At 45.5% G+C, this 13,660-nt stretch overlaps 1 protein-coding gene across 5 annotated transcripts in view; it reads right to left on the reverse strand.

Moving 5' to 3' along the window:
- dysf (dysferlin, limb girdle muscular dystrophy 2B (autosomal recessive)) overlaps positions 1–13,660 on the reverse strand; it is a 296,195-nt gene that overhangs the window by 192,683 nt on the left and 89,852 nt on the right. For all 5 annotated transcript variants that reach the window (XM_059650606.1, XM_059650615.1, XM_059650610.1 and 2 more), the window contains exons 11-14: positions 12,110–12,225; positions 6,742–6,868; positions 5,967–6,070; positions 356–424 (exon numbers count right to left, since the gene is read on the reverse strand). In XM_059650606.1, the coding sequence (XP_059506589.1) occupies positions 356–424; positions 5,967–6,070; positions 6,742–6,868; positions 12,110–12,225 (416 nt within the window). The remainder of the gene's footprint in view (positions 1–355; positions 425–5,966; positions 6,071–6,741; positions 6,869–12,109; positions 12,226–13,660) is intronic.

Here is a 13,660-nt window from a genome sequence, read left to right on the forward strand (position 1 = left end):
AATGTCAGCATTTATTGGCCATCTCTAACTTCCCACAGGGGTGGGCAGTGGCGAACACGGAATAGAGAGCGGAATCACATTTGGAAGCACTAGGCAGTAGCAGAGACTGGGGAATGGCTGTGTGCACTGCCTGTCTCATACAGGCCTGGACAGTCCTGCCCATAAAGCACTGTCCAGCTTTGTGAACTACTGCTGGGAGCAGTGCAGAGACAAACACACGTGTTTCCAGTGAGATGTGGAGCCAGAGAATTGCCACGCAGCTTCCAAACTGAGGCACCGTCGAGCTTGGACTGTCTGAATGCTTATCACACAGATGGAGATAGACACCCTGGTCAGGTATATGTCATTTTCTCACCCTGATCGGTAACATAAGGGTCTGGTTCCATTGTGGATTGGCGTTTTTCTCAATGATCTTACTGCAAACCTGAAAGATACAGAGAGAGACCACATTTCATTCTTTGAGTAGAGATGTTCTTCCAAAAATCCTTCCTGGGATTATTACAAATGTTCTAACATAGAGTTCTATCTCTGTTTTGACCTTGTTAATTCTAACACCCTCTGTCAGGTCACACCTCATTCTTCTCTCTACTCGATGAAAAAGCCCATTCACTGACCCTCCCATACTTTCACTGTCTCAAATACCCCTTCACTGTCCGCTTAACCAATTATCCCTTTACTGTGCTCCCCACAATTACCCCTTCACTGGTCCCTAAGGTGGGATCTGAACCCAAGCCTCCTGGCTCAGAAGCAGGGATGCTACCATTGCAACACAAAGGTCCTCAAAGGTCCACAGGGTAAGTGTCCTAGGCCCAACCAGCTTCAGCTGCTTCATCAACGACCTCCCCTCCATCGTAAGGTCAGAACTAGAGATGTTCACTGATGGCTACACAATGTTCAGCAAGATTTGCAACTCCTCAGATACTGGAGCAGTCCACATTCAAAAGCAACAAGATCTGGACAATATCTAGGCTTGGGCTGACGAGTGGGGAGTAAGATTGGCGCCACACAAATGCCAGGCAATGACCATCTCCTACAAGAGAGAATCTCATCATCTGCCCCTGGCATTCAGTGGCATGATTCCCTCATCATCAGTTTCCTTGTGGGGAGGGGCATCACTGACCAGAACCTGTACTGGATGTGCTATTCAAATACAAGAGCAGACCAGAGGCAAGGAAAACTGCAGCAAGCAACTCACCTCCTGTCTCATCCAGGCCTGGACAGTCCTGCCCATAAAGCACTGTCCAGCTTTGTGAACTACTGCTGGGCGCAGTGCAGCATCCAGCACTGTTCTAGTGCATACTAACATAATGCAATCTCCGATAATAATTTGGCCCTGCTTTCATTCTGGAGAATCTGCGCTGCACCCTTGCAAAGTCAATGTATACCTCCTAAGACTGAGTGTTCACAACTGTATGAACGTACTGACTTTACTGAGCCTTCAAAGTTGGAGTATAAGGATGAGTGCTAACCAGTATGTATCATCCTGAGCTTTGTATAGCTCCAGAAGATATTTGTCCTTTTTACATTCTAGCCCTCTGTGACATAGGTTCACAATTAGGCTTGCATTTGTACCTGACCATGACAGTTCGTCATCTGAGGACAGAAATTCCTTAATTTCAATGGGCCTCCACTGTTCGCAGTTTCCCACAATTTTAGACGATATTGTACCAATCCTTTTGTTATGATGAGATCATATTGGTGATGTAGAAGGTAGAGTGGACTGTGAACATTGTTTGCAGGTCTGACACCAAACTCCTGAAGCAGCTACCTTACCGGGTGTTTGGTTATGGGAGACCACTCCCAAGAGGGACAGCAGAAACTCTTCACGTATGTCCTCAAACCATCTTTGAAGATTTAAGACATCCTAATTGACTCATGGGAGACTGTCTGTGACCATCCCAAAATGGAGAAGGATCCTTAGGGAACGCATTGAGAGAGATTTTCAGGCATGTGAAGAGGAGACAATGGCCTCATTGTATAGACTGTTAATCTAGAGACCCAGATAATGTTCTGGGGACTGGTGTTCAAATCCCACCATGGTAGATGGTGGAATTCGAATTTAATAGAAGTCTAATGATGACGATTTATCCACTGTTGTTTAAAAACGAAAGTACTATAAATTAGGAACAGAAGTTGCTGGGAAAGGTCAGCAGGTCTGGCAACATCTGTGAAGGAGAAAATCAGAGTTAATGTTTCAAGTCTGGTAACATTCTGAGGAAGGATCATCAGACCCAAAATATTAACTGATCTTTTCTTCACAAATGCTGCCAGACCTGCTGAGCTTTTCCAGTAACTTCTGTTTTTGATCCATTATTGATTGTTTTTTCCGTTATTGATTGTTGATTCTCTTTTCATTGGAGAAAAGGAGGAGGAGAGGGGACCTAATTGAGGTATACAAGATAATGAGAGGCATAGATAGAGTCGATAGCCAGAGACTATTTCCCAGGGCAGAAATGGCTAGCACGAGGGGTCATAGTTTTAAGCTGGTTGGTGGAAAGTATAGAGGGGATGTCAGAGGCAGGTTCTTTACGCAGAGAGTTGTGAGAGCATGGAATGCGTTGCCAGCAGCAGTTGTGGAAGCAAGGTCATTGGGGTCATTTAAGAGACTGCTGGACATGCATATGGTCACAGAAATTTGAGGGTGCATCCATGAGGATCAATGGTCGGCACAACATTGTGGGCTGAAGGGCCTGTTCTGTGCTGTACTGTTCTATGTTCTATGTTCTATGTTCTATGTTAGAAATCCCAGCTGGTTCACTGATGCTCTTTAGGAAAGGAAACTGCCATCCTTACCTGGTCTGGCCTACATGTGACTCCAGACTCACAGCAATGTGGTTGACTCTTAACTGCCCCTGGCAGTTAGGAATGGGCAATAAATGCTGGCCTGGACATTGAGACCCACATTCCAGGAATGAATGAGGAAACAAAAGTGAAGCGAACCTCCAGCCTTCAAACCTTGCATGTGTAAGAGCTTAAAGTCATCGAGATATACAGCATTGAAACGGGCCCTTTGGCCTAAATTGTCCATGCTGCCCAGTTTTCACAATCAAACAACTTCACAATTAGCTTGCCGACTGAATACTGGAATAATCCACTAACTCAGAACCTGTTAGACCATGGAAAAAAGTTACTGTTACTCCTGAGGAACTGGGTAGCAAGAGTGTGGAATAGACCCGAGAATTACAAAGAAACCCTAACCCTATCACATCACCAATCTTGGGGAACATGTGACACAGAGGTAGTGTCCCTGCCTCTGAACAGGAGGCGCAGGTTCAAGTCCCCATTGCTCCAGAAGTTTAGTTTAATGTCTCTGAGCAGACTGATTTGCGGAATAAATATCACCGATATTTGTGTCATGATAAAATTTGATACATGATCCTGTTTAGCGTTGTTTAAGTCATTCAGAAAACTTGTGAATATCTGAAGTCCAGCATGAGCTGCTGTCTTCCAACCATTTAGGTTCTGAGTTAGTGGATTATTCCAGTATTCAGTCGGCAAGCTAACTGTGAAGTTGTTTAATTGTGAAAACTGGGCGATGTGGACAATTTGGGCCAAAGGGCCCGTTTCAATGCTGTATATCTCGATGCAAGGTTTGAAGGCTGGAGGTTCACTTCACTTTCATTTCCTCATTCATTCCTGGAATGTGGGTCTCAATATCCAGGCCAGCATTTATTGCCCATCCCTAACTGCCAGGGGCAGTTAAGAGTCAACCACATTGCTGTGAGTCTGGAGTCACATGTAGGCCAGACCAGGTAAGGATGGCAGTTTCCTTCCCTAAAGAGCATCAGTGAACCAGCTGGGATTTCTAACAATCAATAATGGATCAAAAACAGAAGTTACTGGAAAAGCTCAGCAGGTCTGGCAGCATTTGTGAAGAAAAGATCAGTTAATATTTTGGGTCTGGTGATCCTTCCTCAGGAACAGGCCCTCCAGCCCCCATGTCTGTGCTGACCATGATGTTAATCTATACCAATTCCATTTGTCTGCATATGATCCAGTCCCCCTTCTCCCTGCCTGTTCATGTCTGTCTAAATGTTCCTTAAACGTTGCTAACGTAACTTCTTTTACCACCTCCCCTGCCATGCATTCCAGGCATCCATGTAAAAACTTTTCCTAACACTTCTCCTTTAAACTTTCGCCCTTCACCTTAAACCTGCCCCTCAGTATTTAGCATTTCTACCCTGTGAAAGAAACTATCCACACTATTCATACCTCTCATAATTTTGTGTACTTCGTCAGGTCGCCCCTCAGCTTCTGGCACTCAGGCAAGAATAATGTAAGTTTGTCCAACCTCTCCTTACACTCCAATCCAGGCAAAATCCTGGTAAACCTCTTCTACACCCTCTCCAAATCCTCCACATTCTTCCTATAGCGCGGTGACCAGAACTGCATACAATGCTCTAAATGTGGCCTCACTAAAATTTTATACAATTGCAACATGATTTGCCAACTTTTACACACTATGCCCCAACCGATGAAGTCAAGCATGGCAAATGCCTTTTTTTTAACCACCTTATCTACGTGTTTTGACACCTTTAGGGGACTATGGCTTGCAGCCCAAGATCCCTCTGTACATCAGTGCTCCTAAGGGTCCTGCCGTTGGTAAAATTTATAAAAAGATCAATCAATTTGCTGTGTACTTTCCGCTCGCATTTGACCTCCCAAAATGCATCACCTCACACATGTCTGGATTAAACTTAATCTGCCATTTCTCCATTCAACTTTCCAACAGATTTACATCCTTTGATAACCTTCCTCACTATTTCCAACGTCAACAGTTTTTATGTTATCTACAAACTTGCTGATCCGACTACTAAGACTTCCAGCCAAATTGTTTATGTACGTATTACAAACAACACAAGATTTATCGATGAAGCCTACTCTCTTTTTTCAATTACATAATTAATTTCCTAATCTGGTCAATGTTTTACCTTCGATGCCATGAGTTTTAATTTTGATTAAATTAGCCGCCAGGAAATTGAGCCAGAAGAGAAGACAGGAGACCACCTTCGGTGATGACCTTATTCCCATGTCACTGACTTAGAACTGACCAGCACAGAGTTTGAAGCATCCCTTGCCTTTGAAGCTGCAGCAATATCAGGACAGGAACAAGGATGAAAATGTTCAATCACAGCCACCAATGTGACTGAAGAAAAGGATATTGGTTCAGCAGCACTTGCAGAATAATCTTGAGTATGCTATCAGCTACATTTAGGGTAGCACGGTGGCTCAGTGGTTAGCACTGCTGCCTCACAATGCCAGGGACCCGGGCTCAATTCCAGCCTCGAGCGACTGTCTGTGTGGAGTTTGCACATTCTCCCCGTGTCTGCGTGGGCTTGCTCCAGTTTCCTCCCACAGTCAGAAGATGTGCGGGCTTGGTGGATCGGCCATGCTAAATTGCGCGTAGTGTTCAGGGGTGTGTGGGTTATAGGGGGATGGGTCTGGGTGGGATGCTTTAAGGGCAGTGTGGACTTGTTGGGCTGAAGGACCTGTTTCCACACTGTAGGGAATCTAATCTAACAACATGGAACATAGAACGTAGAACAATACAGCGCAGAACAGGCCCTTCGGCCCTCGATGTTGTGCCGACCTGTGAACTAATTTAAGCCCCTCCCCCTACACTGTCTCATCATCTTCCATATGCCTATCCAATACCCCAACGTAAACAGTTAGGACAATTGAGACTGATTTACTGCAAAAAAAATAGTTACAGTCAATGGTTTGGGTTTCTTTCCCCATGGCAAACCTTTTGGTGCCCATTCTGCAACCTTTTCTCCTGTCATACTAATTGTTAAGATGGTTTGGACATTGGCATTCTTGCGTTCTGTCCTGACAAGTGCCAGATGTAACAGCTCCACAACAGGGCTCTCTGTTCAGTCCTACTGAGGCTGGGAAGCACCATGTGAGGACCATAACCACGGGGCAACCATCCGAACGCCACAAAAGATCCGGCCACGTGAGCTCACCATCTTCCCGGCGAAGTTCACTTCCACAAAAGGATCGACGAGGTTTTTCTTGCTGCTGTCGAATCCAAAGAACTGCTTCACACTATCGAGAACAGCATCATCCACTACCCAGAGAAAGAAATCCAGTCACTCAACAATCTCGTAACATCCTTCTCCATTCATCCCTGCTGTACACAATACCCAGCCACAATGCTATAGCATCCAGTCAGAACACAGTTTAGATACAGGGTAAAGCTCCCCATACTCTGTCCACATCAAACACTCCCAGCACAGGGACAGCACGGGGTTAGATATAGAGTAAAACTCCCTCTACATTGTGCCCATCAAACATTCCCAGAACATGGACAGCACAGGGTTAGACATAGAGTAAAACTCCCTCTACACTGTCCCCATCAAACATTCCCAGAACATGTATAGCACGGGGTTAGATACAGGGTAAAGCTCCCTCTGCACTGTCCCCATCAAACACTCCCACGACTGGGGACAGCACGGGGTTAGATACAGGGTGAAGCTCTCTCTACACTGTCCCCATCAAACACTCCCAGGGCAGGGGGCAGTACGGCGTTAGACACAGGGTAAAGCTCTCTCTACACTGTCCTCATCAAACATACCAGGACAGAGACAGCCCGAGGTTGAATAGACAATAAAGCTCTCTCAACATTGACCCCATCAAAGATGCCCAGGATAGGGACAGCACGGGGTAAATACAAGCTCTTTTTCTGACTGTGCTTTCAGATTCCCAGCGTGCATTTTAGATGCTTCAGTGAGCACATACTCTGTGGCAGATCCTCTGCTCTGTAAACCTTCAATATGAAATAGGCTCCTCTCAGTGACACTCCGCTGGGTCGGAGCAAGTTCCCCTCAATATCTTCTTTATCTTCAGAACTATCTTTCTTCTCCATCTGAAACAGAAAAATATTGCATTTTTTATCAGTTGGGCATCACTAAAATATCATCATCTGGAATCATCTCTCACCTTTACCTGTCTATAACATATCACATGCAATTATCCATCACCTTTACCGTCCTTTAGCACTTTACCTGTAACCTTCTATGCAATCCAGCCTACATCTTGTCTATAACACTTTACCTGTAACCCTCTATGTCATCTCATCTGTTTATAATGTTTAACAGAGCAACCTCCATCGATTGAAACAAACATAAAGAATGCTGCAGAAACTCAGCAGGCCTGGCAGTGTTTGCAGACAGAGAAACAGAGCTAATGTTTTGAGTCTTTTGACACCTCTTCAGAATAGTTCTGAAAAAGAGCCATGACAGTCTCAAAGCATTAACTCTGCATCCACGGATGCTGCCAGACTCGTTGGGTTTCTGTGACGTTCTCTGCATTTGTCCTAGATGCTGATTTATGGATGTGAGTTTGCTTGCTGAGGTTTCGTCACCATTCTAGGTAACATCATCAGTGAGCCTCTGACAAAGCCCCAGAAACTGGCCCAGAAACTATAACCACTCTCCCCTACATCAAAGACATTTCCAAAATGACTGCCAGACTACTCGGACCTCTTGGCATCAGGGTAGCCCACAAACCCACCAACACACTAAAACAGCAGCTAATGAACTTAAAAGACCCTATACAGACAACAAGCAAAATGAACGTCATCTACAAAATACATTGCAAGAACTGTGACAAACACTACATTGGACAAACAGGCAGAAAGCTAGCCACCAGGATACATGAACATCAACTAGCCACAAAACGACATGACCCACTATCACTCGTATCCTTACATACAGATGAGGAAGGACACCACTTTGATTGGGACAACACATCCATCCTAGGACAAGCCAAACAGAGACATGCACGAGAATTCCTAGAAGCATGGCATTCCAACCGGAACTCCATCAACAAACACATTGATTTGGAGCCCATCTACCATCCCCTGAGAAAAAGAACAGGAAATGACATCACCAATGCAGGAAATGGCATCACCAACCCAAGGAAACCTAACCAGATAAATAGAAAGCGGGACATAACACGAGCGCTTCGTCGGAGGCTCACTGATGATGTCACCTAGAATGGTGACGAAACGTCTGAAAACTAACCTTCCAGCTCAGCGAGCAAACTCACATCCAGAACCTCAACCTGAGCCACAAATCTTCTCAAAACTTGCTATGCTGATTTATGCAGCAAATCCCTTTCAGACTTTTACAAAGGTTTTGGATACCAGTTTCTATCATTTCCTTATGGGTCCTTCTTCTGTCCAGAAGACAACCCCATTCTCGGGAAGAACCCAACTTTGATTTTGTCATCTGGAGTTTGAACCTGGGTCGTCTGGGTGCTAAAACTGCGTCACTAGAGCCTTTCTACCCTCAGTGAGTAACTGTCCTATGCCCATTGACTGGGAGGATTCACTGTGGTTGACTGGCCAGCCTGTATAGACTGGGCACATCGACTGGTGCTCAGAGTGAAATGACAGATCTTACCAATTCACAGTGCTTGACAGCTGGCTGCCTTCTTTAGCTGGCTGTCTTCTTCAGGTGGAAGACAGACGAAAAGAGGAGGAAGGTCCAAGAAAGAGTTCCCTAACTCTTTGGACATGAGATCAGGATGTTGCCTTCACAACTTTACTGACATTGACACACTCTGTGCCATAAACTGCTCCAGTATCAGTGACTCACTCCCAATTACTAATGGGCTGAACACGGTTTTTGGTCTTAGAACATAGAACATAGAACATAGAACAGTACAGCACAGAACAGGCCCTTCAGCCCACAATGTTGTGCCGACCATTGATCCTCATGGATGCACCCTCAAATTTCTGTGACCATATGCATGTCCAGCAGTCTCTTAAATGACCCCAATGACCTTGCTTCCACAACTGCTGCTGGCAACGCATTCCATGCTCTCACAACTCTCTGCGTAAAGAACCTGCCTCTGACATCCCCTCTATACTTTCCACCAACCAGCTTAAAACTATGACCCCTCGTGCTAGCCATTTCTGCCCTGGGAAATAGTCTCTGGCTATCGACTCTATCTATGCCTCTCATTATCTTGTATACCTCAATTAGGTCCCCTCTCCTCCTCCTTTTCTCCAATGAAAAGAGACCGAGCTCAGTCAACCTCTCTTCATAAGATAAGCCCTCCAGTCCAGGCAGCATCCTGGTAAACCTCCTCTGAACCCTCTCCAAAGCATCCACATCTTTCCTATAATAGGGCGCCCAGAACTGGACGCAGTATTCCAAGTGCGGCCTAACCAAAGTTTTATAGAGCTGCAACAAGATCTCACGACTCTTAAACTCAATCCCCCTGTTAATGAAAGCCAAAACACCATATGCTTTCTTAACAACCCTGTCCACTTGGGTGGCCATTTTAAGGGATCTATGTATCTGCACACCAAGATCCCTCTGTTCCTCCACGCTGCCAAGAATCCTATCCTTAATCCTGTACTCAGCTTTCAAATTCGACCTTCCAAAATGCATCACCTCGCATTTATCCAGGTTGAACTCCATCTGCCACCTCTCAGCCCATCTCTGCATCCTGTCAATGTCCCGCTGCAGCCTACAACAGCCCTCTACACTGTCAACGACACCTCCGACCTTTGTGTCGTCTGCAAACTTGCTGACCCATCCTTCAATTCCCTCGTCCAAGTCATTAATAAAAATTACAAACAGTAGAGGCCCAAGGACAGAGCCCTGTGGAACCCCACTCACCACTGACTTCCAGGCAGAATATTTTCCTTCTACTACCACTCGCTGTCTTCTGTTGGCCAGCCAATTCTGTATCCAAGCAGCTAAGTTCCCCTGTATCCCATTCCTCCTGACCTTCTGAATGAGCCTTACTAACTCATGGATCATATCTAAACTGTTGTTTCTAACTGGACCTAAAATGGTGTCTGAAAACTCTTTATGAATGGTCAACTGCCTACAATGGGCAACTCTGAATTTCTAACATGTAATGGCCCGGCGCACTGTCCTGAGGAGCTCCTGCAGAGAAGTCCTGGAGCTGAGATGATCAACACTCAACAATAACAGCCACTTTCCTGTGTTAATAAAAACAAGCACTGTGGATGCTGAAATCTGAAACAAAAACAGAAATTGCTGGAGAAACTCAGCCGGTCTAGTTGCATCTGCGGAGAGAAAGTGGGAACAGTGTTTTTGGTCCAGTGACCCTTAGTCAGAACTGTGTCCTATGTACCAGGTATGACTCCAACTGGCACAGAGATTCCCCCAATTACCATTGACTCCAGTTCTGCCACAGTTCCTGGGTGCCACTTTATGAAACTTCTACTGTCATTTTACAATCAAATTAACCACACTTACAAGTCCCTACCTGAAGCAAATAATAGGACAAAAAAAAACTTCAGATGCTGAAAACAAGATAACTTTTATTTGCGGGGGACTATATTCTGATTTTCAGGGGCTCCTCTTAATAATTCAGTCACTGGTTGAAGAAATCACAAAGGAGCAAACTGGTCTGGATTTGTATCAGAGATAATGGGAACTGCAGATGCTGGAGAATGCCTAGACCCCTGAAACGTCAGCCTTCCTGCTCCTGAGATGCTGCTTGGCCTGCTGTGTTCATCCAGCTCTACACCTTGCTATCTCTGGTCTGGGTTTGTGTTAACTTGTGGTGTAATTGGGCTCACAGAAAACCAGAATTAGAAGTGTTCAGTAATACTTTCAATAATTGCTAAATTTAAAGTCACAACACATTTTAAAAAAAGCTTCAGAGAATCCCTACAGTGTGCAAGCAGGCCATTCGGCCCATAGACTCCACAATGAGAAAAAGAATTATTTTCCTCGACATCCGGGTATCTAAATTCACACAAGACAACAGTCATAAGTTAGCAACAAAACTTATTTTTTTCTCTTAAAAACCAATACACACACTTCCACACAGGAAAAGCCTTCACTCTAAATACAGACTGGTGAGGTCACAGCTAATGTACTTCCATATCATAGTCACAAAGCTGGAATATTTTAACAAGGCAGCTCCTGCTCTTTTTGATTGCATCTCAGATCCCATCCTCAGATTTAAATTTAACAACTTTCACCATGTTTATTACATTGGCATTCATTGAATTTTCCCTGTAGTTGCCTGAGCATATGCAGCCTTACATTAGAGATTCCACATTCATCTGCTCATTTCATTATTACTGTTTTATCAAGATGTCCTGACTCCCAGTTAAGTCAACATTCCCATTGTTGACTGGTTGGAATATGTTTCCTCTTCTCTGCAGCCCCCGTCTCCGAATCCTTGTGCAACTTCTTTGTTATCTCCCCCACCCCAATGCATTCTCACTCTCTATCCAATCTCCTGCAGCCTCCCTCTCCAAGACCGATGTGCTTCTGAGGCTTTATAAGGCCCTAGCTAGGCCCCATTTAGAATACTGTGTCCAATTTTGGGCCCCACACCTCAGGAAGGACATACTAGCCCTGGAGCGTGTCCAGCGGAGATTCACATGGATGATCCCTGGAATGGTAGGTTTAGCGTATGATGAACGGCTAAGGATCCTGGGATTGTACTCATTAGAGTTTAGAAGGTTGAGGGATGATCTAATAGAAACTTACAAGATAATGTATGGTTTAGAAGGGGTGGACACTAGGAAGTTGTTTCTGTTAGGTGGGGAGACTAGGACCCGTGGGCACAGCCTTAGAATTAGAGGGGGTAAATTTAAAACTGAAATGAGACGACATTTCTTCAGCCAGAGAGTGGTGGGCTTGTGGAATTCATTGCCGCAGAGGGCAGTGGAGGTCGGGACGTTGGATGTCTTCAAGGCAGAGATCGACAAATTCTTGATCTCAAAAGGAATCAAGGGCTACGGGGAGAGTGCAGGGAAGTGGTGTTGAAATGCCCATCAGCCATGATTTAAATGGCGGAGTGGACTTGATGGGCCGAGTGGCCTTACTTCCACTCCAATGTCTTATGGTCTTATGGACCCTGGTAACACTTCACCTGCACCTGATGTCCCTCGTGCCCAAATGGGCCAAATACAAAGCCCCCAGCACCTCTAATGGTCAGTGTTCTGGTGTTGGATTTCTGCAAAGTCTAGTCCATAACTTGCCCCATTAAGACCTGAACTGAGCCAAGAGCAAGAACCACTAGCTTCCCACAACAGAGGCATTTACAAAATGTAAGAAAATGACCAACAGTTCACGTGATTGAAAATAAATTACAAACTCACAGGAGCTTCGTCACCAGGTCCCAGCACAATGAGGTTGACCTTCAGGTAACCTTTGGCCCCAGCAGCCAGGTCATCAGGATCAGAGAGGAGGAGCCATTTCCTGAGAAAGGCATGCTCTGCAAAATGAGACAAGTCCAGTTGGAGCTGGTAGATGTTCTATTTTATTTTAGCCCTCTCCAACCATCTGACCAAAATGTATCCTTTGATACATTTCTGGGGTTGTCACTCGCTGTATCTTTGTGCATTCCACCAACTCTTGTATTCTGTCACAATCTTCCTCGCAGTTCATAAAGCTTTTTATTAATTCTCTCATGGGATGTGGGAGAGGCTGGGCCCAGCACTTACTATCCATCCCTAATTGCCCCTTGAAGGTGGGGGTGAGCTGCTTTTCTGAACCACTGCAGTCCACCCGCTGTGGGTTGACCCACAATGCCCTTAGGGAGGGAAATCCAGGATTCTGACCCAGTGACAGTGAAGGAACGACGATACATTTCCAAATCTGGATGGTCAGTGGCTCAGAGGGGATCTTGCAGGGGATAGTGTTCCCACGTATCTGCTGCCCTTGTCATTCCAGATGGAAGTGGTTGTGGGTTTGGAAGGTGAATAAGGAGATTTCACTGACAGGTTTTGCATCAAATGTGACTTTCGGAAATTGTGCCCTCTCCATCAAAGTCGAGGCCACGAAGGTCACAGAGTCATGCAGGACAGAAATAGGCACTTCGGCCCACTATGTATATGGCAACCAACAAACACTAAACTACACCAATAAGGTCCTGTGTCCTAGCCTCTAGGGACTCCACTGTAAAACTTGCTCTGGTTCAAAAAAAGCCAGTCCCCACATTTCCCTGTTTTCTGATGTTCAGCCAAGCTTGGGTCCAAGGCCCACTGGCTGTTTTATTGTCTCTCTTGCTCTCTCTCTCTCACTCTCTCCCTATCATTCTCTCTCTCTCTCTCTCTCTCTCTTTGTCTCTCTCTCACTCTCTCTGTCTTTCTGTCTGAGTCTTACTCTCCCTCTCTCTCTACTCCTCTCTCTCTATCTCTGTCTCTCTCTTTCTCTCTCTCTATCTCTGTCTCTCTCTTTGTCTCTCAGTCTCTCTCTGTCTCTCACTGTCTCTCTCACTTTCTCTCCAACTGTCTCTCTGTTTTTCTCTCTGTCTTTTCTCTCTCTGTCTCTCATTTTGTTTCCATCTCATTCTCCTGTCTCTCTCGCTCTTTCTCTCTTTGTCTTTCTCACTCTCTCTCCACTGTCTCTCACTCTCCCTGTCCCGCTGTCTCTCTTTCTCTCCCCCTCCATCTCTCTCTCTCTCTCACACACATACACACACACACACTCTCTCTCTGTCTCTCATTCTTGCTCCATCTCTGTTTCTCTCTCACACACACTCTCCCTGTCTCTCCCTCTCTGTCTACCCCCAGGGTGCTGATGATTTCACAGGGCTGATGTATCGGTAGACTGCAGCTTCCCCTCTACATCCCACTTCAAGTCTGAGCTGGTTCCCAGTGGGAAGTGGGGACACCAAGCGGGAAGAGTTTCTATTACCATGGGGCTCA

This window comes from Stegostoma tigrinum, chromosome 1 (assembly GCF_030684315.1).
Source record: "Stegostoma tigrinum isolate sSteTig4 chromosome 1, sSteTig4.hap1, whole genome shotgun sequence".
In the NCBI taxonomy this organism is placed as follows: Eukaryota; Metazoa; Chordata; class Chondrichthyes; order Orectolobiformes; family Stegostomatidae; genus Stegostoma; species Stegostoma tigrinum.